At 37.9% G+C, this 26,669-nt stretch overlaps 1 protein-coding gene across 6 annotated transcripts in view; it reads left to right on the top strand.

Annotated features, from left to right (window-relative positions):
* The window catches only part of PCCA (propionyl-CoA carboxylase subunit alpha), a 418,320-nt gene that overhangs the window by 306,429 nt on the left and 85,222 nt on the right, over positions 1-26,669 (top strand). For all 6 annotated transcript variants that reach the window (XM_040487139.1, XM_040487136.1, XM_040487140.1 and 3 more), the window contains one exon: positions 17,648-17,746. In XM_040487139.1, the coding sequence (XP_040343073.1) occupies positions 17,648-17,746 (99 nt within the window). The remainder of the gene's footprint in view (positions 1-17,647; positions 17,747-26,669) is intronic.

The following is a 26,669-nucleotide window of genomic DNA, read 5'->3' as shown; positions in this document are numbered from 1 at the left end:
TTCATTGGTCAACAATCTAAGATAAAAGCTACTTATTTGAATAACATGCATTAAGACTATGAGAGCACTTCATTATGCTTTTGTCTGCTTTATGTTGTGTCAATTGGAAACATAGCTTTGTTAGCTTTTTAGCTATGAAAAAATGAACAGAAGTTATAATAAAAGTTATAAATAAATAAAGTTAGGTTTTCTCTCACTGAATTTGATAATTTTTATTTTTAATACAATAGATATTTATCAAAGATCCTTCAGTCTTCAACATCAAAGCCCTGTGTTAAGCTCTTCATGAGGCACATGAAAGAATAAGGCACATGAAAGAATAAGGCACTAATCTGCACTCATGAGCTTCCGGTTTAGTTGGGAGGTTTTGAGATCAGTACTGATCTGTAATATAAGGCATAATTTGATAAGTGCATAGAGGTATAAAATGTTACAGAAATTCAAAGAAAGGGAAGATTCCATCCAATAGAGCAGAGGACTAGAGGTGGTACAGTTGGCTTGAGCGGGATAAGGCAGAAAGTCAAGAGCAAACTTGATGCAGTAAATAGCATATGGAGCAGGTAATGAAGAATGGATGGTAGAAGTCTGGTAGGCTGCGTTCCTGGAATAGGGCCTGTGCACATTTATTAAATGGAAGAGAAAGAGGGAAGAAAAGTCAGAATGATAGGTTGCTGGATCAAGACCATTAGTATAGAGGACCTTGAGAGCCACTTTGAGAAGTTAACATTTTATTTGGTAAGCAACCAGAGGCCAAGAAAGATTTTGAGCTGAGAAAACTTGTAAGATAAAAGCCACATCTTTAACTGGTCAGTGAAAGTAAATAGAATTGTTAAATGCTGATAGGGCCTTGGGAAGGTTTTCTATTTGAATGGGTTGCTAAGAGGAAAAGAGTTTGTATTTGACTTAGTGGCTGATAAGAGAATTTGGGCAGATAGACTGGAGAGAAATCAGCAATAGTGGGAGGAGAAAGGGTTAAAAAAGCAAAACTTAGTAAACGGAATATCTTTTAGAACGAGTCTGCTTCTGTCAAGGCCACTTGTGCTGTGACTCAGTCTATAAACCATCTCTGCTTATGACCACCTTGGCTTGATACTTAATCAAGAGTAGGGACTGGAATTCTTTGGTACCAAGTATGACTGTCCAAATAGTTGGCCTGACCTGATAGTCTGTGTTTTTAGACTTTTGACTATGGAAAAACCTAAAGTATACATGAAACTGAAAGAAAAGTATAATGAATATCATGTGCTATCCTTGTTTTATCTCTGCTCACTTTTCAAAAATTTCTGGAGTATTTTAAAGCACGTACGACACATGCTATCAATTAATCTTTATTTAAAATTTTTTTTTAGTTTGTTGAGTTGCACATCTTCCAGTGTCCCAATTCCCAAGCCCTTGTACACTGATCATCTAATTCACAGTTCATTTTTTTCTCCAAAAAGAAACCTATTTCTTTTGAAATTCACATTAGTGTCAAATCACTTGACCTTTTAATTAAAGCACTATCACATTCTTTTTCTAATATATATTGTAAAATATATGTAAGGAAGATGATACATATATATGAATGTTGGGCAGAGAAAACAAGTAGCAGACTTGTTCTTTAGGTGGATAATGGAAGGCAGGTTTCTCACTGTCAGAGAGTGACAAATATAGGACAGAGGAAGGCTAGAATGTACCTGGTGGTATTGGATAGGAATTGGAGGGATCAGTGTGATCTCATGGTTTTTTATACGTAGATACAGAAACAGATTTAGATGGAGTTACTTAGTATTTAATGTTACAGTGGGCAACACCTTGTTGTTGTGGGACACTTGACACCATGGTATGATGCTGAAGAAAGCACAGTATCACTGCTATATTGTTCCTGGTAAAAATGCATAATCATGAGGAAACCTTCTTCCAAATTCAGGGATACTCTACCAAGTAACTGGTCTATTTCTTCCAAAGGGTCAAGGTCATGAAAGATAAGGCAGAATTAAGAAACTGGTCCAGATGGACAGAGACCAAAGAGACATGACAGCTAAATGCAGGAGCATAAATTAAATCTTGGACATACCTTAAAGGTTAAAGGGCATTATTGGGTCAATTTCTGGATATTTGAGTAGGGCTTGTGGTTTCAATGGTAATATTGGGCCCATATTAAACTCCCTGATTTTGCTGGGTTGTACTGTACAGAGGGCATCCTTGTACTTGGGAACGCACTGCACTATTTTGTTTTTAATTTTTTTAATGTTTTATTCATTTTCCGAGAGAGAGAGAGAACAGGGGAGGGGCAGAGAGAGAGAGGGAGACACAGAATCCAAAGCAGGCTCCACGGCCTTGAGCCTGATGTGGGGCTTGAACTCATGAACCATGAGATCATGACCTGAGCTGTAGTCAGACTGAGCCACCCAGGCGCCCCATTGCAGTTGCACTATTAAGGGGGCTATAGGGCGTCATAACTGGCAAAAAGTATTAACTGTCAAAAGTTATTAACAAGTAGGGAATCTGAGCTTGATGTACAATTGCTGTAATTTTTATGTACATTTGAAATTACTTCACAAAAAAGGAACAGATCATTCATTAGAATGATGGAAATTGATTGCACTATGTATTTTTCTATTTTGTGTTAGAAGCAATGAAAAAATACTGGTAACTCCATAAACCCTAATTCTTACTAGTTGGGTTATATTAGTGGTTTATAGAGCTGAGAAGCTATCCTACTGACTCTTTCCAAGTGTGTTTTCTTAAAAATTGTGATCAAGTTGATAGATTTTTACTAGGGTTTTTCCTGAGATATAATTGGGACTTACAGAATAAAAGGCTGGTTGTTACTTTACTTTATTCACTGGATGGATTTGGTGAGTAGTTTTTGGGCATCAATTCCTGTATCTCACTTCTCACCATGACCAAAAAAAAAAAAAAAAAAGGTTTTTTTGTTCATGCTTAGAAAGCATTGTTATTAGATTTGCAATTCATGAGAAGTTCTAAGGACATAAACTATATAGTAATTCTTTTGGCAGTAAATTTGCTACTACAGTTTTAATATTCAAACATAAAACTACCAAGTTTATGTTGTTGATATTGCAGTATAAGAGAGAGATAATAAATATCTTCGTATATGTATTAGAAATCATATCACCGATGGCCACAGAAGCTGAGAAGAGAGTGCAGAACTGGGGGGTAATCCTCGGTAGGTAGGAACATAGAAAATAGAATGTCAAATATATTTGTTGCTGGCCCAGAGAAATGAGCTATTAGGGCAAACTCGTGTCTAAGGGTAGAACTAGAATGCTAAATAGTCACAGGTAGATAAGATGGTTAGGAAATAGCATGTTGCAGATGAAGTGCATGGGAATTTAGGGGGAAGGAGGACTTAGACACTACTGTGCAAGTCCTGTAGCCCACATAGGTCCTGTGTGAGTGAGCCAGCAGCTAAGGTTTTTGTTCCGGGGGACAAGGTGACGTGGGAGTGAAATACACAGGAAAAGCAAAAGAGATGCTAATAGAAATCAGATAAAATTTAAAAAGATAAAAATGAGGGGTGGTTGAGCGTCTGACTCTTAATTTTTGGCTCAGGTCATGATTCCAAGGTCGTGCGGTCTATCCCCAAGTCAGGCTCTGCACTGAGCATGGAGCCTGCTTGAGATTCTCTCTCCCTCTGACCCTTTTCCCTGACTGCGTGCTCTCTCTTAAAAAAAAAAAAAAAAAAAAAAAAAAAAAAAAAAAAAAAAAAAAAAGGAGGACTTGGAGGAGGAGGAGGAGGTATTAATGGAAGAACAAACAAAAGTAGGTATGTTGAAAAATGGATCCAGAATAATTATTACTGTGGGAGGAGGACATAGTATCACTGCATTGAACTTCTGCCAACAGCCAGCATTTGCTGAGGGCTTATTACATGCCTGGTACTGTTCTGAGTGCTTGCCTTATTCCTCCAGCATAGAGTTAACATTTGAGGGCATGGAGACATGAATAATTAGGCAGCTTCTGAACCTGAGGTTCATTTACAGGCATATTGACTATTGATGACAATACCACATAGAAAACATAGGATTCCACCATGATTTGGTAGGTTTGGTAGGAGAAGTAAAGGCAGTTTCACTTGCTCCTTATGTTAAATTCATCTACCTTGAGTTATTCATTAAGCTGTGACATAATTTACAGTATTGCCTTCAGAGAATGACCTTATCACACCAATCGAAAAGAAACTACTACTATAATTAAAGTGTGGGCAAAATAATGTAGGATTTTTTTAAACCATACAACTGAAATTACAGTTGTTACTGATCAATTAATGAGGCGATAATTAAAGAGAAACTAGTCAACCTGGCTGATTGTAGACCAGTACCTAAAATTTGTTATTGCAATTCACATCCTTTGAGATATATTTAATTACATTTATAACACATGCATATTTAATATAATCCTTTGTGACAGATTAACAGATCTTCACCATCATTATGTTTAATCCTTTTTGATGTTTTTGTCATTGTTACAAATCTCTTTGGGACAGAAATAAAAGACTGTTTCCAAGGTGATAGTGATAAAGAAGAAACTTACGAAAAATGGTTGTCTCCTTTTGTTTTCAGAAAGCAAGCATCTCATCTCCTCCATGGAAGGGCAGTAGAGGTATCACAACTATATTTTGGAATAATATTTTAGGAAATAGGAGAGCAGGATAAAGAATATCTACCCTTTTTTTAATGCTAACTTAAAAAAATAACGTTTTATTTATTGTGAGAGGAGAGCACAAGCGGGGGAGGGGCAGAGAAAGAAGGAGAGAGAGAATCCCAAACAGAGATGTCAGCAGACTGTCAGTGCAGAGTGCTATGTAGGGCCCAGTCTCACCAACCATGAGATCATGACCTGAGTTGAAATCAAGAGTCAGATGCTTAACTGACTGAGCCGCCCAGGCACCCCATGAATACCTACATTTTTTGTGTCATTTTAAGATCTGTATTAAGATTTGCTATACTTTATACTAAAATGTTAGGAATCGTTATTATAATTGAATAAAAATGTTTGAGTTATTTTTCATGTTTTACCTGAGAAGTTAACATTGAAGCAAGTGACTTAGCAAAGTTATGAGATCTAAATTTTAGGAGAATTAATATGCTTCTTATTGGCAACATATTCAGAATTTTTTTAGAAACCTTACTTGTGTTTCACATGTTCAGCAGCACTGTATGTAGGAGTCAGTGAACTATAATGATGGTAGATGGTGGTAATATCCCAGTGTAGTTAACTGCATGGCCTACAGATTCCTTTGTTATTGGGGAGTGTTGGATATACTTCATTGATTTAATATACAGTGAATAACTGTATTTTTGTTAGCAGTAATTATGAGATAAGAACTAAAAAGAATCAGTAAGCATCTTTGTAATAGTCTTTGAAGGTACAAATAAGCAGTGAGTGTTTGCTACATGCAAGGATTGTACCTTAATATTTAGATTACATGTGTTACTTTTGCTTTTGACGTGTGGATTTCAGTGAAATACTCTGAGAATTGCAAGATAATGGCTTCTCTTGCCTACATAATTTATATGGTTCTTTAATTTCCTTATATGTGCAGGAACGGGAGGAGAGGGTTGAGTTGGAATATATTTTTCTAGGATCTTTTCCAGCCTGATAGTCAAATCAGAAAACCACAGATCTTTTTCCACATTTTGTGCAGACTCGTAATTTTTAAGATATGCTATGAAAGCCTATTAACTAGGCAGACACTAGTCATTCCTTTCTGATAATTAGTTATGGTGTGATCAACAAATCTTTTTTATCCTTCATACTGCCTTCAGAAATAGAAACAAAATATATGATTGAAGTCTTTTTTTTAAATAGTGGAATGAATACCTTGATTTTTATCTGACATCTAATTCTGCACAATGCTAATCTTAACATTTGATGACAAAAAAGCATTTAAAATTTGTGTATAACAGAATAGAAGAATTGTATGGTGAATCAGACACACTTTTTATAGCCTGTATCTTCCCCAATTTTTATTATTTTTGGAAAAAAATTTTGGCAAATATTTTGTTTTGTAAGTTTTACATTCCTACTATTGAAAAAAATGTGTTTAACAGGTGCCTACTGCAATAGAAGCTATAATATTTGTGTCATGAGGCACCTCTGAGGAAGTGCTTTTTTTTTGTTTTTTAATGGCAAAGGATGTAAGTAATCTCTCTCAAATGTCAAATTAATTTTGGGTGTGTACTTTCTTTTTTCCCCTATGATTACGTAGATAGGAAAACTGAATGTTCCAAACAACTCATGGAAAATATTCCACATCAACATTATTTGTACCATAAATGCAGTTAAATGCTTTTAATGGAATACAAAGTTACCAGCAGATTGTTAAATATGAGAAAATACTTTCTTGAAATAGGAAGGAAATCATGTTTTGGAGTGATGTTTTAAACATCATAAATATTCTTATGAACAACTTAACTAATCCTCTGTAGGTGGGGGAAACTTTGCAGAAAACAGTGTGTGTTAAAATGCATTTCATGAATTCTATCTACCATAGCCTTGCTTTGTTTAATTTGATCTTAAAATATCAATATATTTTTAAAGCTTATTTATTTATTTTGAGAGAGAGCGTGAGCAGGGGAGGGGCAGAGAGAGAGGAGGTGGGGGTGGGGTAGGGACAGAGGATCCCAAGCAGGCTTCTTGCTGCCAGTGCAGAGCCAGATGCAGGGCTTGAACTCATGAAACTGTGAGATCATAACCTGAGCCGAAACCAAGAGTCGGATGCTTAACTGACTGAGCCATCCAGGTGCCCCAAACTATAGATACTTTAAATAGAATGTAATCTTTGAATGATTCCAGAACACTGAGACATATGATGTTCTCATACTCAAGATTGCAGTGTTTCACATCTTTTTTGAAGTTTGCACTTTTCAAAAGCTGGCAGGACCTTTATTTGGTCATTCTCACTCTCTTTTTATTTCCCCTTTCTCTCTGATTTTGTACATGATCAGCTTTATGTTTACAAGAGACTATTCTGCACTATAGTGAGGGAACCAGTTGGGGGGTATGGAAGACTGACTAGTCTGTTGCAGGAGCCCAGGTGAGAGGCAGTGGCAGGTGCAGGTAAGGTGGTTGTGTGAGGATGGAGGGAATTGGGGCTGTTTGAAAGCCTCTCCAGTCATCCATGCTTTTCGATATGATCTCTCCTCTTCCTCTCAACCCTTTCCATGGTAGCCTCTGTATCTCTTGCTTTGTTATCAACAAACTGCCCTGTATCTCCAGACATTCTTGGAACATTCTGCCACTTACTTGCCTTCACAGAAACCTGGTGGTTTTTGTTCCATTCCACATGCACCTCTGAGGTGGGAAGCGAGACTGTTTTTTTCCCCTAGTACCATTCTAGACCACAGTCCCCTCCTTCTTAGAAAATCCTTGTTCTTTGAAGTTCACATAACCTGGCTTCATCACTACCTCCCCTCTGTCTTGGCAACCTCTAAGTTCCTTTCCCTGCATTTGAAGGCTAACAACCAGTTTATGGTCTCTCTGCCTCAATACAACCATTAGTCCTTTTAGTTTCTCTCCATCCATTGATCCTACCTCTGTTTTTCCATCCTTTATCCAGCTTAGATACCCTGGCCGTAGTAATTCGCTTGCAAATACCCTTAACTTCCTCAACCCCTTTAATTCTTCCATCATTCCTAAACTTGGATGAACCCATCCACCCACCTTCTTAATGCCTGCATCAGGCAAAGTACATGAGCGTTGCTGGGCAAAACCACATGCCAAGGGCAGATTCATATCATTCCATGTGCATAGTGCCCACTGTGGCTGAGCAGCCGACACCAGGTGGCAGTTGTGCTGTTTTTCTGATAAGCTCATCCCTCTCCTTTTTCTTTAGTGACCTCTGTATTTCATGACCTCTGTATTCATACTTTTCACTTTCCTTCTCCAGTTAATACTATTCCTGAGTATCCCACTTTTCCCCACTGCCAAGAATCTAGTCCTGGTCACCATTTTCTTTTTTGCTTCATCTGATTCATTCTTCAAGCTGTAGCCAGATTGATCTTTAAAAATAAAAATTGATGGTGTTACTCTCCCATTGGAATCCTTTAGTGCTTCCCACTGCCTTCCCTCTATCTGGGTACTATGCTCACCTTTGTTTTCTGTGCTCCACACACTGATTTCATATGAACCAAGCTCTTTCTTGCCTCTGGGATTTTCTTTTTACGTGAGATTCCCTCTGGGATATTTCCTCTGGATAGTCTCACCCACCTACATACCCACTCACTCACCGCTACCAACTGATTTCTACTCACTTTTCAGCTCTTAGCTTAAAGATCACCTCCTTTGAGTGCTCTTCCTTCCAGAAGAGTAATAAGAATTAAGAAGAGAGTATAGAATTGCTGAGGTTTGTGGCCTTTCAGAATATAGTTTTAGCAGCCAGATTGTAGAAGGTTAATGGAAAAAGTTACATGGTAGGAAATTGGGAGCAGAGTACTTGCTCTAGAACCTGTCAGAGAAAAGGAGAGAAGAAGTTTGGTGGTTCAAGTGGGTCAAGTACACATCTGTGAAAATGTGGAAGTCCTGTACGTGCTTGAAGGTGGAGAGAAGGCAGCTGGTATGTGAGATCTCAGTAAAGGAAAGAAAATAGTTGATGATGCCAAAAAATAAGAGGACTTCTGTCTTGTGGCTTCAATTTTGGTAAAGCAAAGAGGAGGTCATCTGCCAAAAGTGTGGGTCAGAATTAATATGATAATTAATGTAAATTTGGTGCACTTAAGTCCTAGGTCTGTTTACTCTAAAAACATGAAATCTTTATGTCTGAATTAGTGTTTCTAAACTGAGATTTCGCGTCTTTGGGTTGTTTTTTATTTTTATTTATTTTTAATGTTTTTATTTATTTTTGAGAGAGAGAGAGAGACAGAGCATGAGCAGGCCAGGAGCAGAGAGAGAGGGAGACACAGAACCCGAAGCAGGCTCCAGGCTCTGAGCTGTCAGCACAGAGCCCGACGTGGGGCTCGAACTCACAGACTGTGAGATCATGACCTGAGCTGAAGTCGGACGCCCAACCGACTGAGCCACCCAGGCACCCCTTGGGTTGTTTTTTAAATAGAGTTTTAAAATAATTTAGAATATTCTAGTGTTTTCATAGTGCTAGAACATGTCCACAATATTATCTGCCTTGAAAGGTGTGAAATTTTATTTGAGCCCCAGAGTATTATGTCATTTGTCATTTTACACTTGGTCTATTTGTTTTTTTAAATTTTTTTTTCAACGTTTATTTATTTTTGGGACAGAGAGAGACAGAGCATGAACGGGGGAGGGGCAGAGAGAGAGGGAGACACAGAATCGGAAACAGGCTCCAGGCTCTGAGCCATCAGCCCAGAGCCCGACGCGGGGCTCGAACTCACCGACCGCGAGATCGTGACCTGGCTGAAGTCGGACGCTTAACCGACTGCGCCACCCAGGCGCCCCACTATTTGTTTTTTTAATACCCACACCGAATTTGACTTAATTTGTTAGCTTTTGTTTGTCAAGGGAAAGATCTTAAAAACTTCCAACCCCAAACGTAGGTACTCAAGCAAAACAAAATCCCTTTCTAATTATTAGAATTTGCCATGTCTGAAATTAACTGTCTAAGTGTATCTTAAAAAAAGAACTTTGCAACCATAACCATAGAATTTTAGCCTCAAAGAAATCTTTAGCGTTGCTCCTTCAGGTCCCTCATTTTCAGATAAGGAAGAGTTGATACAGAGACAATGTCCAAAATACACTGTACAGTTGGGTTTGGTAGATGAAATCCATAAATTTATGACCAGAGAAATTAAAATGAGTATTGCTATGTTAACTAAAATGAAGTTTTAAAAGAGCAGCTACTATGTGTTACGTGCCTGTTAGTGAAAGGTATAAAGTAAATATTGACTTTATGGTGTTATGAGAGAGGAAAAATAGGCCCTTATACTTCTCCTCACTTTTAAAGTTTTTAGTATATAATATACATAAAGAGGAAAACTTAAAAATATGAATAGATTTGCAGTAAAAAGCAAGCCTCCCTTCTATCTCTGTCCTTCAACCCCTCCCACTCCTCTTATATATTTGTCTAGAGATATTCTTTACATTAAAAAAAATAATAAAACCACACATTTCGAAGGGTTTTTTTTTTCTTAACAAATGATAGCACACTGTATATGCTATTCTGTATTTTCTTGGGAAAATTTCATATCAATATATAGATATGCCCTTTTTTAAAGAAGGGGTTCTAAGTTCTCTTATAGGCTACAAGATGTGTTTCTGTGATATAAGGACATCTTGGCTGGGTATAAAACTGGGGGCAACATTTTCTTTTTTAGTACTTATACCAAACTGTTCTGTGGTCTTATATCTCAATTTTGCCCTCGAGCAATTAGGCTGACCTGATGTTTTTCCTTACTTGCGCGTGATTTCTTATTTTTGCCTAAGTAACACGTAAAACATTCTTTATCTTTAAAGTTCCATAAACAGCAGAATTCTACAAATTTAAGGTTTTATTTAGTTTGAAAAGTTTTACCCTATTGTATCTTTGAATTTACATTTATTCGTTTTTCTTCGTAAGCCTTTCTGAAAAAGTATTTTGTATATTCTTTGGATCCCATTTCTCCCTGCTTCATATCTGTTGTCTTCTCTATAAATTGTTTTTATATTGCTAGTCTTTTCTGTTTTATATGATTTCTCCATGCCCTTATCTTTCTTTTTAGTCACATTGATTCTATTTTTGGTTGCTTCTTAAAGTAGCTTTTATCTCTATAATGTTATTTTTCTCTTCATTTTTTTTCTGAGTTCTTCCAGCTTGACTTTCATTTCCTTCTGTTGTTGTATGATCTCTTCTTTGAACCTTTGTTTTTCTTCTTTGCGCTCATTTTTTAAAAGAGGAGTCAGGTTTCCTACAGTCGTCTTTGAGACTTTGCAGAATTATTTATCTGAACTCTTCCTGTGTTTCTTCAAGTGGTTCTTCTTGTGTTATAATGCTCTTAATTTACCTTTTCCTCTTGATAAAAGTATGTTCTGCAAACTGTATGCAAAGATGCAGTATTGGTTATTTTCTGATCATCATTTATGTGCAGTGGAGTAGGTGGTTGGGTCTAAGCATGGACAGCCCACATCTTTTCCTTTAATTAGGCTTATAATACCCTCTCATCAAATCTGTTATTTCCATTGTCCTAGATTTCACTTCCCATTAGTTTTTGGCATAGGGTGGGTTCTTTATGTCAGCTTCTCGGTGTTGTAACAGTGAAATGCCACTTCCGCCCCGTATCTACAGCTTTAGTCCCCCTTGGCTAAAGAATTACACATAAACTGTGTACATAGCACAGTAACAAGAATTCTTCAGTCTTTTCCTATATTTCTATGGTATTAAAATGTACAAATTTCCTGCTTCTCCTAAGAGCTTATAAGTATAAGCCATTGAGATTTCACTCATCTGATGATAGCATCAATAGAATCCTTGCATCTGCTGTTCCGAATTATGCTTCTTGGTGAAATCTGTTTGTGGCTGGAGGCCTGAGAAGGCTGGTGGTGGTTTTCAGCAGGTTCTTTTCCCTCATTTAAAGTTTATAGATGTGTTTCATAGTTTATGATTTGGAGCTTTGACAGCTTCCTTGTTTCAGTTGTATAGTAACATTTCAAAATTATGCTCATTACTTCCCAGGTGTACAAGGAAATGTTGTTTCTGTATGTCTGTCGCATGTACTCTGTTTCATAAGCCCTCTATCTTTACTTAGTGGGGGAGAGGGAGGAAACACTTGGTAATAAATAAGATCTTGGGCTCCTTGGGTTTAAGCAGTATCTTTCAGAAACTGTGGTATTTCAGGTTTCTTTTCCTTCCAGGTTCCACTGAGGCGTGGAGTTAGGTGCAGGTAAAAGGGGCCTTTGGGTATGTGGTTGGACTTACTCATAACTATTGAGGTAAGGAGGAGAGCTCAGACCCAGACTGTCTTTACTAGGCTTTGCTGTAAGGATCTGGACTGGGTACTGGCAGGCGATGATTCATCCTCTTTGGCGTTGAAGAGGCCTCTGTACCCATAGTCCTGGGTACTGTTTGCCTGCAGTCATGGAGTCCCTTGTACTATGTTGTCTTTATCTTGACCCAGACTTTGTTATCTCACTAAGATAGGTAGAAACTTCTGGATTCCTATCATGATGTACTTGGGTCATCTTTCCAGGTTCTTCCTCAATCAGTGCTGTGCTGTTGCTTCATAAGCCACATTAGGATTGCTGTGACACCAAGTACTGGGCTTTAGTAGAAGCCTACAGCTTTCCCTAGACTATATCCCAAAAGTAGATCTCCAGCCCAGATATTTTTAGGGTACCTGATACCTGTCAGAATATTTTCATCCATCTGTCTCCATTGCTGTCCCCTACCTATTCCCAAGGATCCATGCAAAAGGAAATCGGGAGGTCTCAGATTTCTGATATCTGCATCTTCCCTCTGTATCTTTCCTTCATGTAATCCACAGGGACTTGAAAAGGCCTCCCCCCCCCAGCCCCCCATGTTTCTATCTGGAAGGAACTTTCCTTCTATTCTTCCCAAGTTAACATTCACATCCACTCATCCAATAGCAGAGGATGCAGGGAAAGAAATAAATTTATCAGTAAGGGAAGATAAAGGTAGTTCAGAAATACCACTTTCAGTTTTCTCCCTCTGCTTTTGTTTTTAGAAAGTCAGATTTATTGAGGTATAATTAATATAAAATTTAGTCTTTAATTGTATGGTTTTATTGAGTTTTGACAAATCTATGTACTCATATTATTACCACCAAAATCAAGATTTAGAACATTTCTGTCACCCCAGAAAGTTCCCTCATGCCCTTTCCCAGTCAAACTCATCTTCATACCCATATCACCTAGCAACTGCTGACCTGATTTCTGCCTTTTCCAGAATGTTCTATAGATGGAATCATACTCATGTACTTTTTTCTTTTTTTTTTAAGGGGGAATCTCACTCCTCCCCTTTATTTATGTATGTATGTATGTATGTATGTATGTATGTATTTATTTCTTGAGGGAGAGAGAGCACGCGCACGCGTGCATGCGCAAGTGGGGGAGGGGCAGAGAAAGAGGGCGAGAAAGAATCCCAAGCAGGCTCCAAGCTCAATTCGGAGCCTGATGCAGGGCTCGATCTCACAAACTATGAGATCGTGATCTGAGCCTAAATCAAGAGTTTGACAGTTAACTGACTGAGCCACCTGGGTGCCCCCATTCTCATGTTCTATTATATCCTTTTTTACCGGCCTCCTTTCACTTAGCATAATGCTTTTGAGATGCTTAGTGCTAATTTTCTGTTGTGTGGATATACCATATTTGTCCATGAATTAGTTCATTGGACTTTTGGGGGTTTTCCAGTTTGAGGCTGCTGTAAACATTTTGCTGTATGTATTCTATCATAAACAAGCTTCTGTGAACATTCACAAACAGGTCCTTGTGTGTATGTATCATTACTTTTCTGGGGTTTTCTAAAGCAGGCCTCCCATTTGGCATTCCCACCAGCAATGTATGAAAGTTCCGATTGCTTCAGAGGTTTGCCAGCACTTGGTATTATCAGTACTTTTCATTTTATCCATTCTAGTGGGTGTGTAGCCCTATTTCATATAGTTTTGGTTTTTTCCTAATGACCAACCTGTGATGTGCTTGTGTCACCCATCTGTCTTCCCTGACAAAGTCTCTGGTCAAATCTCTTGCCCATTTTTAAAGAAATTCAGTTGGTTTTCTTATTGAGTTGAAAAAGAGAATTCTTGGGGTGCCTGGGTGGCTTGGTTGGTTAAGCCTACGACTTTGGCTTAGGTCATGATCTCACAATTCATGAATTTGAGCCTCACATCAGGCACTCTGCTGTCAGTGCAGAACCCACTTGGGATCCTCTGTCTCTGCTGTCTCTGTCTCTGTCTGTCTCTCTCTCAAAACTAAGTAAACATGAAAAAAAAAGAATTCTTTGTAGATTTTGAATTCAAGTGCTTTATCAGATATATTTTTTGCAAATATTTTCTCCCAACTTGTGGCTCAGCTTTTCTTTTCTTAAGTGTCTTTCAAACAGAAATTTATAATTTTGGATGAAGTCTAATTCATCTATTTTTTCTTGCAAGATTTGTATTTTTTGTGTCCTAAGAAATCTTTGCCTGGACCAAGGTTATAAAGATTTTCTCTCTTTGTTATCTAGAAGTTTTGTAGTTTTAGGTTTTACCTTTAGTTTTCATTGTTTTGAGTTGATTTTTTTTTTTTTTAATGTTGTGTTATCGAGGTCGGGACTTATTTTTTTGAATGTGGATGTTTATTGTTTTAGGACTATTTATTCACAAATTATGCTTTCCCCATTTAATGTTTTGGCACTTTTTTTTTTAATCAATTAATCATTTATGTATGGGTCTCTGAACTCTCATTTCATTCTATTCTTACACCAGATCTTGTTTACTGTAGGTTAATGGGAAGTCTTGAAGTCAAATGGCATGAGTTCTCCAAATTTGTTACTTTTCAAAATTATCTTTACTATTTTATATCCTTTGCTTTTCTCTCTGTGTATTTTGGAATCAGCTACCAAAACAAAAAAAGCCTGCTGGGATATTGATTGGAATTACATTGAATATATATATGAGTTTGGGAGAGAACTTCTATTTTGATAATACTGAAACTTTTCTAATTCATGAACATGGTGTGTGTGTGTGTATATATATATATATATATATATATATATCCAATTTTTAGGTCTAATTCTTTAATTTCTCACAGAATATTGCTTCTGACTTTTGAAAAAGTAAAACCTCTCCCTTCTGTTTTCATTTGTTACCTATTTTTCCACAGCTTTTTTGAGATATACTTCACTTTAGTCATTTAAATTGTACAGTTAAGTGGCTTGTAGTATATTCCCAGAGCTGTGTAACCATCACTACAGTCAATTTTAGAACATGTTCATCATGTCAAATAAGAAAGCCAATGCCCCACTGCTGTTACCCCTCAATCCTTCCATCCATCCCCACACCCCTAGCTCAAGGCAACCACTAATTTATTTTCTGTTGGTATGGACTTTTCTGGACATTTCATTATAAATGGAACTATATAATTTGTGATCCTCTGTGACTGGCTTTTCAGTTAGCATGTTTTCAAGATTCATCCATGTGGTAGCATGTATCAGCATTTCATTCCTTTTTATTATCAAATGATATTCTGTTATATGGATATGTCGCATTTTGTTTAACCAGTCATAAAATAGTTTACTTTAGGCTGTGGTAAAGTGGTTCCTCTTCTGCATGATTTGAGCATGTTAGGTTATTTTCTCTGAGAACCCCTAAAGATGACAATTACAGTTTCATTCTGTCACCCCTATTGACTTAAAATTAGTATCAAATACAAATTGTAAATGCCTGTCATTAAAAAAAATCTTTCCTTACAGCCTCTAACTTTCCATTTTAACAAATAAAACTTTTATAATTGAACTCTGACCTTTTTTAACCTTTTAAATTTAGGAATCATGTCAAAGCAAATATTTTTCTCAGTTTTAAAAGGTATTTTTAGCACTTAATATTTGTAAAACTATCTTTTGGGAGCTTCTTTTGGAATTCTTCCATTACATAAGGAGATATTTAATTCAGGAAGAAGTGCTAAATAGATTATTTTATTTTTTCAATGTTTTATTTATTTTTGAGAAAGAGAGTGAGAGTGGGGGAGGGGCAGAGAGAGAGAGGGAGACCCAGAATCTGAAACAGGCTCCAGTCTCTGAGCTGTCATCGCAGAGCTGGATGCAGGACTCGAACTTGGGAATGACGAGATCACGACCTAGGTCAAAGTCAGACGCTTAACCAACTGAGCCACCTAGGCAGTTAATGGCTAATTATCTAAATAGATAATTTTGAAATGTTGCTCTTCTCAAAACTATAGTCTTTCTGCTTCACAGATCTTTATCACCTACTTTTTAATAGTACATAATTTATGAGATAGCATGCTATCTGACCTTATTTTTAAAACCCATTTAAGGAAAGTGGAACCATTAGAAACAGGAAAAGGGAAAAAATGTTTAGGACCTACTATAGTAGGAATATCGGTAGAGACTGTTTTATGTTAATTTTTTAAATATTACAGCAACCTGACAGCTCAGATCCTGGAGCCTGCTTCAGATTCTCTGTCTCTCTCTCTGTCTCTCTCTCTCTCTCAAAACTAAATAAACATTAAAAAATTAAAAAAATATTACAGCACCCTTTCAGATAGAGTTTTACCATATTATAGTTTGGCAACTAAAGTTCAGGCAGGTTAAATACTCCAGCGTGGTAAGCAGCTCTAACTTAGTCAAATAGTAATGTCAGGTGAGACCCAAGCCGTCATTCCTTCTTCCCAGTTACTGAAATGTGCTGTATGGACCCGAAGGCCCCTGAACCTAGAAACAAGCAAGTGCATAATGTATGTCCAGCTGACATTTCATTATGTAGCCAATAGCATGTCTTTGCTTCTAGACTGTATGACCACACTATTGTGGAAATAGATAAACAGAAAGTCTGTATAGATGTATATGGATACAGTTATTCTTCTAAATAATATCTGTGTGTCTTTTATTATAATAAGTATCTTTTAAGAGAATTGAGAGAGAGAGAGGGAATTGTTAGGGATCTTGTGTCTTGACTTTGCTACAGTTTTATTTTGAAACTTAAATATCCCTTCCTTATGTGGTTTACTGTGGACGTAATACTGTTATTTTCTCTTAGCTCTCCCATACAAGACTTAGGGAATCAGTGAGTGAAAGAAAGAAAGAAACTGACAGTACTTTTTATTTTAGCTTTGCTTGTTTTCTCTCACTTTTATATTATTTATTTGGAAATTAGAATTTTTCTCTTGAAAGTATCTGTTTTATTTTTTTTTTAATTTTTTTTCAACGTTTTTTATTTATTTTTGGGACAGAGAGAGACAGAGCATGAACGGGGGAGGGGCAGAGAGAGAGGGAGACACAGAATCCGAAACAGGCTCCAGGCTCTGAGCCATCAGCCCAGAGCCCGACGCGGGGCTCGAACTCATGGACCGCGAGATCGTGACCTGGCTGAAGTCGGACGCTTAACCGACTGCGCCACCCAGGCGCCCCAAAAAGTATCTGTTTTAAAAGATATGGGTTTTTTTTTTTTTTTTGCATCTTCATAAATGATGACTTGGTGAAATTAGTCATTTAAGACTGACAAAAATATGACAACTTTTGCAAAGTTCAAATGGACTTTTAATATTCAACACCAAAGAATTTTGCCTAATTAAAGCTTCTGTTTAATTAAAATCACAATGCACAGTCCTTCATTAAAATTAACACAGAAAAAGTTCTTTCTTGGTCCTTGGAGAGGATATTATATGCAAGCCCTGATGTGTGGGTTGCAAAATGTCACTGGAATTTATATGCATTACTTGTCTAATTGCAGTAAATGTAGCATGTCCAGATAGGTTTAGAGTGAGAAGGCTGTTTGTTACTTACTGGAAATCACTGGAAACCTCAGTACCCAGAGGCAGCTGTGCCCAGGTCCTTCACCTCTCCCCAGAGACAGCTAAGAAGACTCCTGTTGGACCCTGTCTCTCATGGCGGGAGCAGTAAACATGACAGGCTGTTGGGAGCCATCTGTTTAAAGTGGCTGCTGCTTTGTATGCGGCAGTGAACTTGAGATCAGTTTTCTGTCTTTCTTCATGGTAACAGTCTTATTTGGTGTCACAACAGGTGGAAGTTGATGGGTCGAAACTAAATGTGACCAGCACGTGGAACCTGGCTTCACCCTTATTGTCTGTCAGCGTTGATGGCACTCCGAGGACGGTGCAGGTAAATGTTCTGATGATTTACTTTGAGGGGTCCGTCAAGTCCAAAATCCTTACCAGCACCTGGGTGGTTAACACTGACAGAAGTGGCTGGGAGAGGCTGCATTTTATCCTGTCTCATACATTCCATAGTTGAAAACATTGTTTCGTTCTTGAGGGGATCTTGAAGCAAGTCTTATTCTGAGGAATGGATGTTTTCTTTTTTTCAGGCAATCCAGGAGTGTCAGTGTATTATTATTGTTGTACATAGAGCATCCTGCGTGTTTTTCTAAAAACATGGGAAGATAGCATTTTTGTTGCCATTGTGGGTTTTTAGTTATAAAATATGACTTTGTTACCTTCCTTTTCTGTGTGACTGAGATTGTGTACTGTTCGATCAGCAGAAATGTGAGCTGTTCAGATGGACTTGCCAGAACACCTTGATGCCTTTTAAAAATTCAGTGATCTTAACGTGTTAACCTTTCTTTTCCCTGCAAAATACAATCTCTTACATTGAGGAAATGACTTGAAATCCAGAGTTTCACCTGCTGGTTGAGGGGGAGGGTTCCAGGGAAAGCAAAACAAAGAACTCCACGTAACATGTGACAATCACATGCAGACAAAAATCCAGACCCCCACCCCCACCCCACAGTATTAAACGCTCATTCTTTTTGTTGTTGTTTTTTACAAAAATATTTTTGTGTTCCCTTAACTTGATTTTACACAGGAAACTGATTTTTAAAACCTAGAGAAGTCAAGAGAATCACAGATCAAGACTTCTCTATACCAGATTCACATATATCTCTATTAGAGACAGAGGTAGTCTAGAAACTTCCTTGTAAATATTTAATGACTAAACTAATTTATAAGCCAGGCTTAATTGGTAGATTATCTTTATGGTTCTAAGAAACATTGAATGCTCAGGACCGAGTCGTATATTTTGGCTTTGGTTTTCTGGCTTCCCCCAGTATATTTATTCTCTCATATTTTCTTTCATATTCTCATTATGAGGTGAAATACTTTGAGACCCTTGGAAAAAATATCACTGCATAATTTCACACTACCTAGATCCATTCATTGTGTTTTTAAAAAACATGGTTTTGTGATATTTGTTTATGTTTAATAGAATATGCTCTGCCCTGAATGTGCTGTGGCCAGGCAGCATTTTCTGGTCAGGTAACATAATATGACCTGACAGTAGAAAGATACAAATTCCTACTACCCAAATTAGTGTATCATGTTTTCAGCTTCCTTCTCAATGACTGTGCAGTTGGGTAGCCTGATGGCACTTTTATATGTAGAGTTTCTAGCTAAATTAATACTGGATATGTATTTAGAATAATTCCCAGAAATATTTTCCCTATCATAGGGATACTGTTCAGTAAATCCTTGTCATTCTTGTAAGTTCTTTGCTTAAACAAAAACAAAACAAAACAAAACAAAAAAAAATTAGGGGCTTCTGGGTGGCTCAGTTGGTTAAACATCTGACTTCAGCTCAGGTCATGATCTCACTGTTAGTGAGTTCGAGCCCCGCGTTGGGCCCTGTGCTGACAGCTGAGAGCCTGGAGCCTGCTTCCGATTCTGTGTCTCCCTCTCTCTCTGCCCCTCCCCTACTCATGCTCTGTCTCTTTCTCTCTCTCAAAAATAAATATAAATTAAAAAAAATTAATGTGAAATAAATGACCCCTCATGCAGACCCCCCTCACTCTGGAGAAGGGTGTTGCATCTAGTTAAGTACCATTTCATCAGAAGGAAATAAATTCATTCAGAGAGGTAAATGGTAGACTGGATAAAAACCAAACAAACTCATTGACCTAAAAAATGCTGAGAAAGTTTTCCTTTCCAGAATAGATGGATTTTATTCACTCTTTATGGACATTAACATTCACTGTTGACTCTCTTTCTCTCTATAACATGGTTCCCATGAAATTAATAACATAATGAGGGTAAGTAATACACAGTACTTACTGTGTATCAGGCACAGTTCTGAATTCATTTCATGTATTCATATCATCTTCACAACAACTGTATGAAGTGGGTACTATTATTTACACTTTTGTATATGAGGCAGCTGAGGCTCAGAGAAAAGTAAGTGACCTCAAGGTCACGAGGCTGATAGGAGGTAGAGCCAGGCAGGCTTGCTGTAGCACCTGTGCTGTTAAGCATTACACTTTACTGAGGCAAGCTAAGCAACTTCTCTGTGGTTACAAAGCTAGGAAGAAGCTAAGCAGAAATTTGAACCCTGGCACTGGGACCCCAGAGTGTGAGCTTCTAACCTTCTAACCACTGTGCTATATAGTACTTTTTGATTGTCTCCATCAGAGTTCTTCAGATAATAATGTACCTTTCCTTCATGCTTTAAGCCAATATGTTCAAACTTAGGTGTGCTTCAGAATCACCTGGAAGGCTTGTTAAAACTCAGATGGTTGGACCCACCCCAGAGTTTACTCCCATTTAGTAGCCCTGGGCTAAGTGTGCATTTCTAGTAAGTTCCCAGGTAATGCTGATGCTGCTAGTCTGGGGAAAGCAGTCTGAAAACCATTGCTTTAAACCCTTGCAATCAGAGAATAAGCTGGGTGTGAGGAGCAAAAGTGAAGTGAGTAGGAACCAGGTCATTGGAAGCCTTGCTAATTACATAATGAGGCCACTGCTTCACCCTTGGCCGGTGGGACTCGTGGACGAGTGTTCACAAACGAAGTGATGCTGTGGAGAGGATTGGGAGTTTAGGAAGAGCTTGGTTCAAGTTGCATTGTGGAGACAGGATGGGAGGAGAATGAGACTGGACACAAAGAGAGAAGTTAGGATGCATTTCAGAAACAGAGGAGGGAAATCATCTTGTCTCAGAATGTTAGCTGTTCAGAGCATTGTGTGGGGAAGGGATTTGAAATGACAGGAGAATGAATGATGGCTTCACAGTGTTCTTTGTGGATTTGTCCTCCACCTTCCTTAAGCCTGGGCAGACCTTCAGGATTTGTGCCCAACTCCCTTTTCTCTGTGCTGACTTCTTGGGCTGAGTTCCTCAAGACTTCAGCTCAATACCTTCAAATAGATAGCTATGAAAATGTGGCTATGAGTTTCAAAGAAGAACTAGGATGGATATTATCACAGGTGATTTTCAAGTGATTTTACAGTAATAATGGCTGGAGTTTTTTTCCCCCCTAGATTTTTGTGCCTGCGTTTAAACTTTTTTTATTGAATATTTTATATACAGAAATATGTATCGATCTATATAAAATCTAAAGAAAAACACAACAAAAACATTACTTACCATCTAGATTAAAAAAGGAAAAAAAGGGGCGCCTGGGTAGCGCAGTCGGTTAAGTGTCCGACTTCAGCCAGGTCATGATCTCGCGGTCCGTGAGTTCGAGCCCCGCGTCGGGCTCTGGGCTGATGGCTCAGAGCCTGGAGCCTGTTTCTGATTCTGTGTCTCCCTCTCTTTCTGCCCCTCCCCCGTTCATGCTCTGTCTCTCTCTGTCCCAAAAATAAATAAACGTTGGAAAAAAAAAATTAAAAAAAAAAAAAGCAAAAAAAATTACCAATATTACTGACTTTCCTCTGCATTCCCCCTTACTTAAAATCCTTCCTCCTGCCCCAAGAGATAACCACAATCCCAGTTTTTAAATGTATCTCTCCCTTCCTTTTCTTTAAGGATGTTATATATATGTACAACTGTAAACAGTATATTGTATAGCACCATATTTCTCTGTGCTTCTGTGAGTTGCTTTCTCCTCCAGTATTAAGTTTGTGAGATTGATCATCTGGATGTATGTAGTTTTATCTATTTCCATGCTATGTTAAGTCCTATTAATATACCACAATTTATTCTTTCTCCCCTAAGTAGATATTTGTGTTACTTATTTTGTTTTTAGAACAAACACTGCTTCTCTGAACATTTCTTTTTTAAAATTTTTTTTTCAACGTTTTTTTATTTATTTTTGGGACAGAGAGAGACAGAGCATGAACGGGGGAGGGGCAGAGAGAGAGGGAGACACAGAATCGGAAACAGGCTCCAGGCTCTGAGCCATCAGCCCAGAGCCCGACGCAGGACTCGAACTCACGGACCGCGAGATCGTGACCTGGCTGAAGTCGGGCTCTGAACATTTCTATGTTTCCTCTTGAAATCGTTTCTCCAAGGAGTATGCTAGCCAATAGAACAGTTGGCTTGTAAGGACCATGCATTCTTAATCCTACACAGTAATGCTAAATGGTTTTTCCTGTATGGCTGTACCAATGTATATGTCCACCAACAGTGCTGCTGCTATCAATAACATGAATAATAATAAAACCTTATTGTATATTTACTATGTTAGGCACTGACTCTCCTATAATACCTCATCTGTATCAAAGTATTTAATCCTCACACCAATCTAGTGTACTAGTATTACCCTGCATTTTGAGGTTAGGGAAACTTGAGGCCTATAGAAACTAAATTGCTCACCCGAGGCATTCTGCTAATAAATGGAGGAGCCAAGATTTGAACCCAGGAATCTGTTCCTTTAACAATTTTGCTTCACATCCTAGGTAACCCTTGATATCCAGACTACTTAAGTTATCTTTTTGTGGTTTTAATGTATAATAGGTTGGTAATGACAATGAGCATTTTAAAAATATATTTATTGTCAGTCCTGTTTTCCTTTCTGCAAACTGCCTGTTCATGGCTTTTGCCCATTTTTTCGTTTTATTGGAGCATTCATCTTTTACTTAATGATTCATAAAAGTTCATATTTTGTGAATCCCGATCCTCTGTTAGTGGCTCCTGTAGTAATTCTGTGTTTAACCTTTTTAAAGAACCACTGTGCTGTTTTCTACAGCAGCTGCACCATTTTACATTTCTACAGTAATGCACAAGGATTCCAATTTCTGCACCTTTTCACCAGCACTTGTTCTTTTCTGGTGGTTTTATTGTTCTTTTATAAACTTACCCTAATGGGTGTGAAATGGTAGTACCTCATTGTAGAACAAAATTTATTTAGATAGTTATTGAGAAAACATTCTGAGTACTTCCTAATATTTTCTTTCTTTTTATCTGTTTTACCGCATAACTGCTTTGCTGCACAAATGAAACTTTGTCAGGGCAAATAGAAGGAACTTTTTTTTTTTTTTTTTGGTTTATTTTTTGAGAGGGAGAGAGAACAAGCAGGGGAGGGGCAGAGAAAGAGGGAGAGTGAGAATCCCAAGTAGGCTCTGTACTGTCAGCACAAAACCCAATGTGGGGCTCGAATTCACAAACCGTGAGATCATGACCTGAGCTGAAATCAAGAGTTTGAGGCTTAACCTACTGAGCCACTCAGGCGCCCCCAATAAAAGGAACTTTTTTACAACTCTTCTTTTAAACTCACTTTCTCAGCCTACTTTTTCCTTCCCTGCATAAAATCACATACAGTTCTCAGTTGTATAGCTGCTACCAGGGAATACGCAAGCAGTATTCTGTTTGGGAGAGGAGGTGTTTAAAAGTCTAGTTCAGGGGCACCTGGGTGGCTCATTTGGTTTAGTATCTGACTTCAGCTCAGGTCGTGATCTTGTGGTTTGTGAGTTTGAGCCCTGTGTCGGGCTCTCTACTCTCAGTACAGAGCCTGCTTCAGATCCTCTGCCCCGTCTTTCTTTGTCCCTCCCCTGCTCATTCTCTCTCTCAAAAAAATAAACATTTAAAAAAATAAATAAAAATCTAGTTCATTGTAATGTCAAAACTGTTAAAACCTCTCCTCCTGAACTCATTTCCACCTCAGACAGAAATTTTATAGGGAAAATGAGAGTGTTGCTTTCTTCCCTCTTGCTTTATATCCTCTCTCACTTCTTGTTTGCCATCTGAGGTCTGTCCAAAGTTTCAGTCTGCGGTAAACAAGAGAGGAACATGGCAGGAAGAACTAGGTTGACCTAGGCTAATGTAACCTGGCACTCGTTACTTTGGAGGCATGTCAAACATCCAAAGTTGGACACTTGGCTGGTGTCCTCAAGGACACTTCTGTGGATTTGGGAGAATTTCTCACCTGTAGAACCCTTAAAGTCTGCTCTGCCTTTTCCAGCTGTCTTTAGCCTCCTGATTCCTATCCCTCTAGATTTTTCTGTTGAGCAGGTTCTCTCATAACGACTCAGCCTTAGTCTTTTCTGTACAATCCACGTCTAGACCACAAGAAATAGTTACAAATCGATGCCTCACCATACTCTTCTCTTCCTGTTTTGTCACTAAAACAATTGCTGATCTTACCTAGATACCCCTCAAAATCCAGGAGATACATGGAAAACCAAGGGATTCTCATAAAATCCCTTTCACATAGCTTAAAATGTTCAACCTTGAGTTCTTAGCTTAAGAATTTAACTTCAGGGGCGCCTGGGTGGCTCAGTCGGTTAAGCGTCCGACTTCAGCTCAGGTCACGATCTCACGGTCCGTGAGTTCGAGCCCTGCGTCAGGCTCTGGGCTGATGGCTCAGAGCCTGGAGCCTGCTTCCGATTCTGTGTCTCCCTCTCTCTCTGCCCCTCCCCAGTTCATGCTCTGTCTCTCTCTGTCTCAAAAATAAAATAAACGTTAAAAAAAAATTAAAAAAAAAAAGAATTTAACTTCAAACAATTTTTAAATTTCTTTCATATTCTCTTGAGGTGGGAGATGGGCAATTGTTGGTTTTGTGGTTTCCTAGCATGTTCTACTTGGTGTAGCCAGTCTAGTACACCAGTCTACTTGGTGTAGCCAGTCTTATTCAAGAATATGTGAGTACTTAGCACCTATTTTATTTTAATTTTATTTATTTTTGAGAGAGAGAGTGTGGGGGAGAGAATCCAAGGCAGGCTCCGTGCTGTTAGCACAGAGCCCAATGTGGGGCTTGAACCCACAAACCATGAGATCATGACCTAAGCTGAAGTCACATGCTTAACTGACTGAGCCACCCAGGTGCCCCTCTGTTTAGTTTTATTATTGAATCCCTGTGACTACGTGAAAAGTAGCAGTTAACAACTTCATCTGATTAAATGATAAAGTAGTTGGGGAGGAGGCATACCTTTGCTTTAAGAGTTAGCTCCCTATTCATCCAATCAAATCTAATCATATCACATTATCTTTTGACTTTCCTGGCTTTCCTTGGTAAGCCTCAGGAACTTGATATTTACTCTCATTTGGAAAATGAATTTCATAGGTTACTAACTTCCTTTAATTGATCAGAATTTTCAGTTTTGATTTGACCTTCAATTCCCACTGCCATACTGAATTCCTGGCACATGTGAAGAACGGCTCATTAGCTGGAGGAAAGGATGAGTGGATGAATGCATGGATAGTTATCTTGCATTTTATAATTTCAGAAATAAATCTGTCTTATCTATACTTTTAAGATTTAGATTTTATTTCTTCTAAGACTTTATTAAATTAAGCTATGTTCATAGGATAGCCTTCTTAGCTGTTTTATCAATTCTCTTTAGTTCTTTCCAACATTTGCAGAATCTGTACTCTATTAGATAACATGGCAGTTTGATCCCCATGGATATGGAATCACATAGTATTTGTGAGTTCAAAGACAAACGAGGGCTCCCAAGGGTCTGCCCACAAAAGTATCATGCTTACGAAGTGAGTTTCTTTCCAATCAAGCAAACATCTTTCCTATTTTCCTAAGCTGTTTAAGGCGAACAGTACCACCTGTTGATAGGTATCTATAGGTATAGTAAAGGTTCACCTCAGACTGTTCCTGATTTCCCCTGTCTCTATGAGGGAAATGCAAACATTGGCACATTGCTTGAGCTGTATCTTACCCAGCATCACTAATGACCCATTGTTCAGTAAAGTCTGCTGCACAAGCTCTTACTTCAGTTACCCACGCGGCTGCTTTTTCTCTTCTGATGTTTAGAAAATCCTATTTTTGGACAGAAGTTCTAATCATTATTAATAGCTTTAAGTATATAGCTAGTGATGCACGTATCCAAAAGGAGGAAGAGGAGGTCCTGTATTTTGAAACAAAGTAATTTATACTGAAGAATCAAGGATATAAGCATTAAAAAACTCTTGGAGATACTTATAGGTCCTCTAGAATTTTTATAGGTTTCTAATCTATTTCTTCATCTAATAAGTAAGCCAAGTTTTCCTCAAAGAACATCATTCAAGGGAAATAAAATGATAGCATTTCGTAATTCTCTTTTTTCTTATGTTGGGTATGTACCAGTGTTTTCCTACTAGTTCCCCATTGTAGATGTAGAGTCCGTCAGTAATAATGTTTATAAAGTAGATCTTAATGGTATAATCTGAGGACCTATAATCATTTCTCATTTTGACTATGGGCAGATAAAGTCTCATTAGTATGAGAGTAATTCCAAATCTCTAGTTATTCCAAATTACTGATTTAAAAAATTATAGAGTGAAGCAGCATTGTCCAATAAAATCTGTTAAGCCATATATGCAATTTTAAATTTCTTAGTAGCCACATCAAGAAAGTAAAAACAAGTGAGATTCATTTCACTAATCCATTTTGTTTAACTCCATATATCCAAACTGTTAGCGTTTCAACATGAAATAATCTAAAGAAAATTATTAATGTGATATCAGAAACAGCACCTATGCCTGAAATACGTATGCTGATATACCAATAATATCTTAAGCAACAGAATGATGAATGTGAAATGTGGCCCTACCAGAATGTTGTGTGTAAAGAAAAATAGGTTCCACAGCTTCTGTATTTAAATTACTTAATATTAATTAAAATGGAAAATGTAGTTTCTCACTTGCACTGGTCACATTCCAGGGCCCCAGTAGCCAAGTGTGGCTAGCAGTTACGGGTTAGATGGCTCACAAAACTTTTCCTAAATGAGAGTGCTCATAGAAGACAAAACGTACTGGTTTTTACGCACTCCCCTGTGTGTCCACCGCAGTTTTGGTTTTTATCATTTAAAATTAAGAGGAGATGAACTAACTTCATTTTTTAAACAGAAGACGAATTTCTTCTCTAGTTGACAAACTTTTCACCTTTTAACTTAGA

Source organism: Herpailurus yagouaroundi, unplaced genomic scaffold, assembly GCF_014898765.1.
Source record: "Herpailurus yagouaroundi ecotype Mexico unplaced genomic scaffold, PumYag 164, whole genome shotgun sequence".
NCBI lineage: Eukaryota > Metazoa > Chordata > Mammalia > Carnivora > Felidae > Herpailurus > Herpailurus yagouaroundi.
Note: the sequence above shows the minus strand (reverse complement) of the source record. Positions and strands in the feature narration are given on the sequence as shown.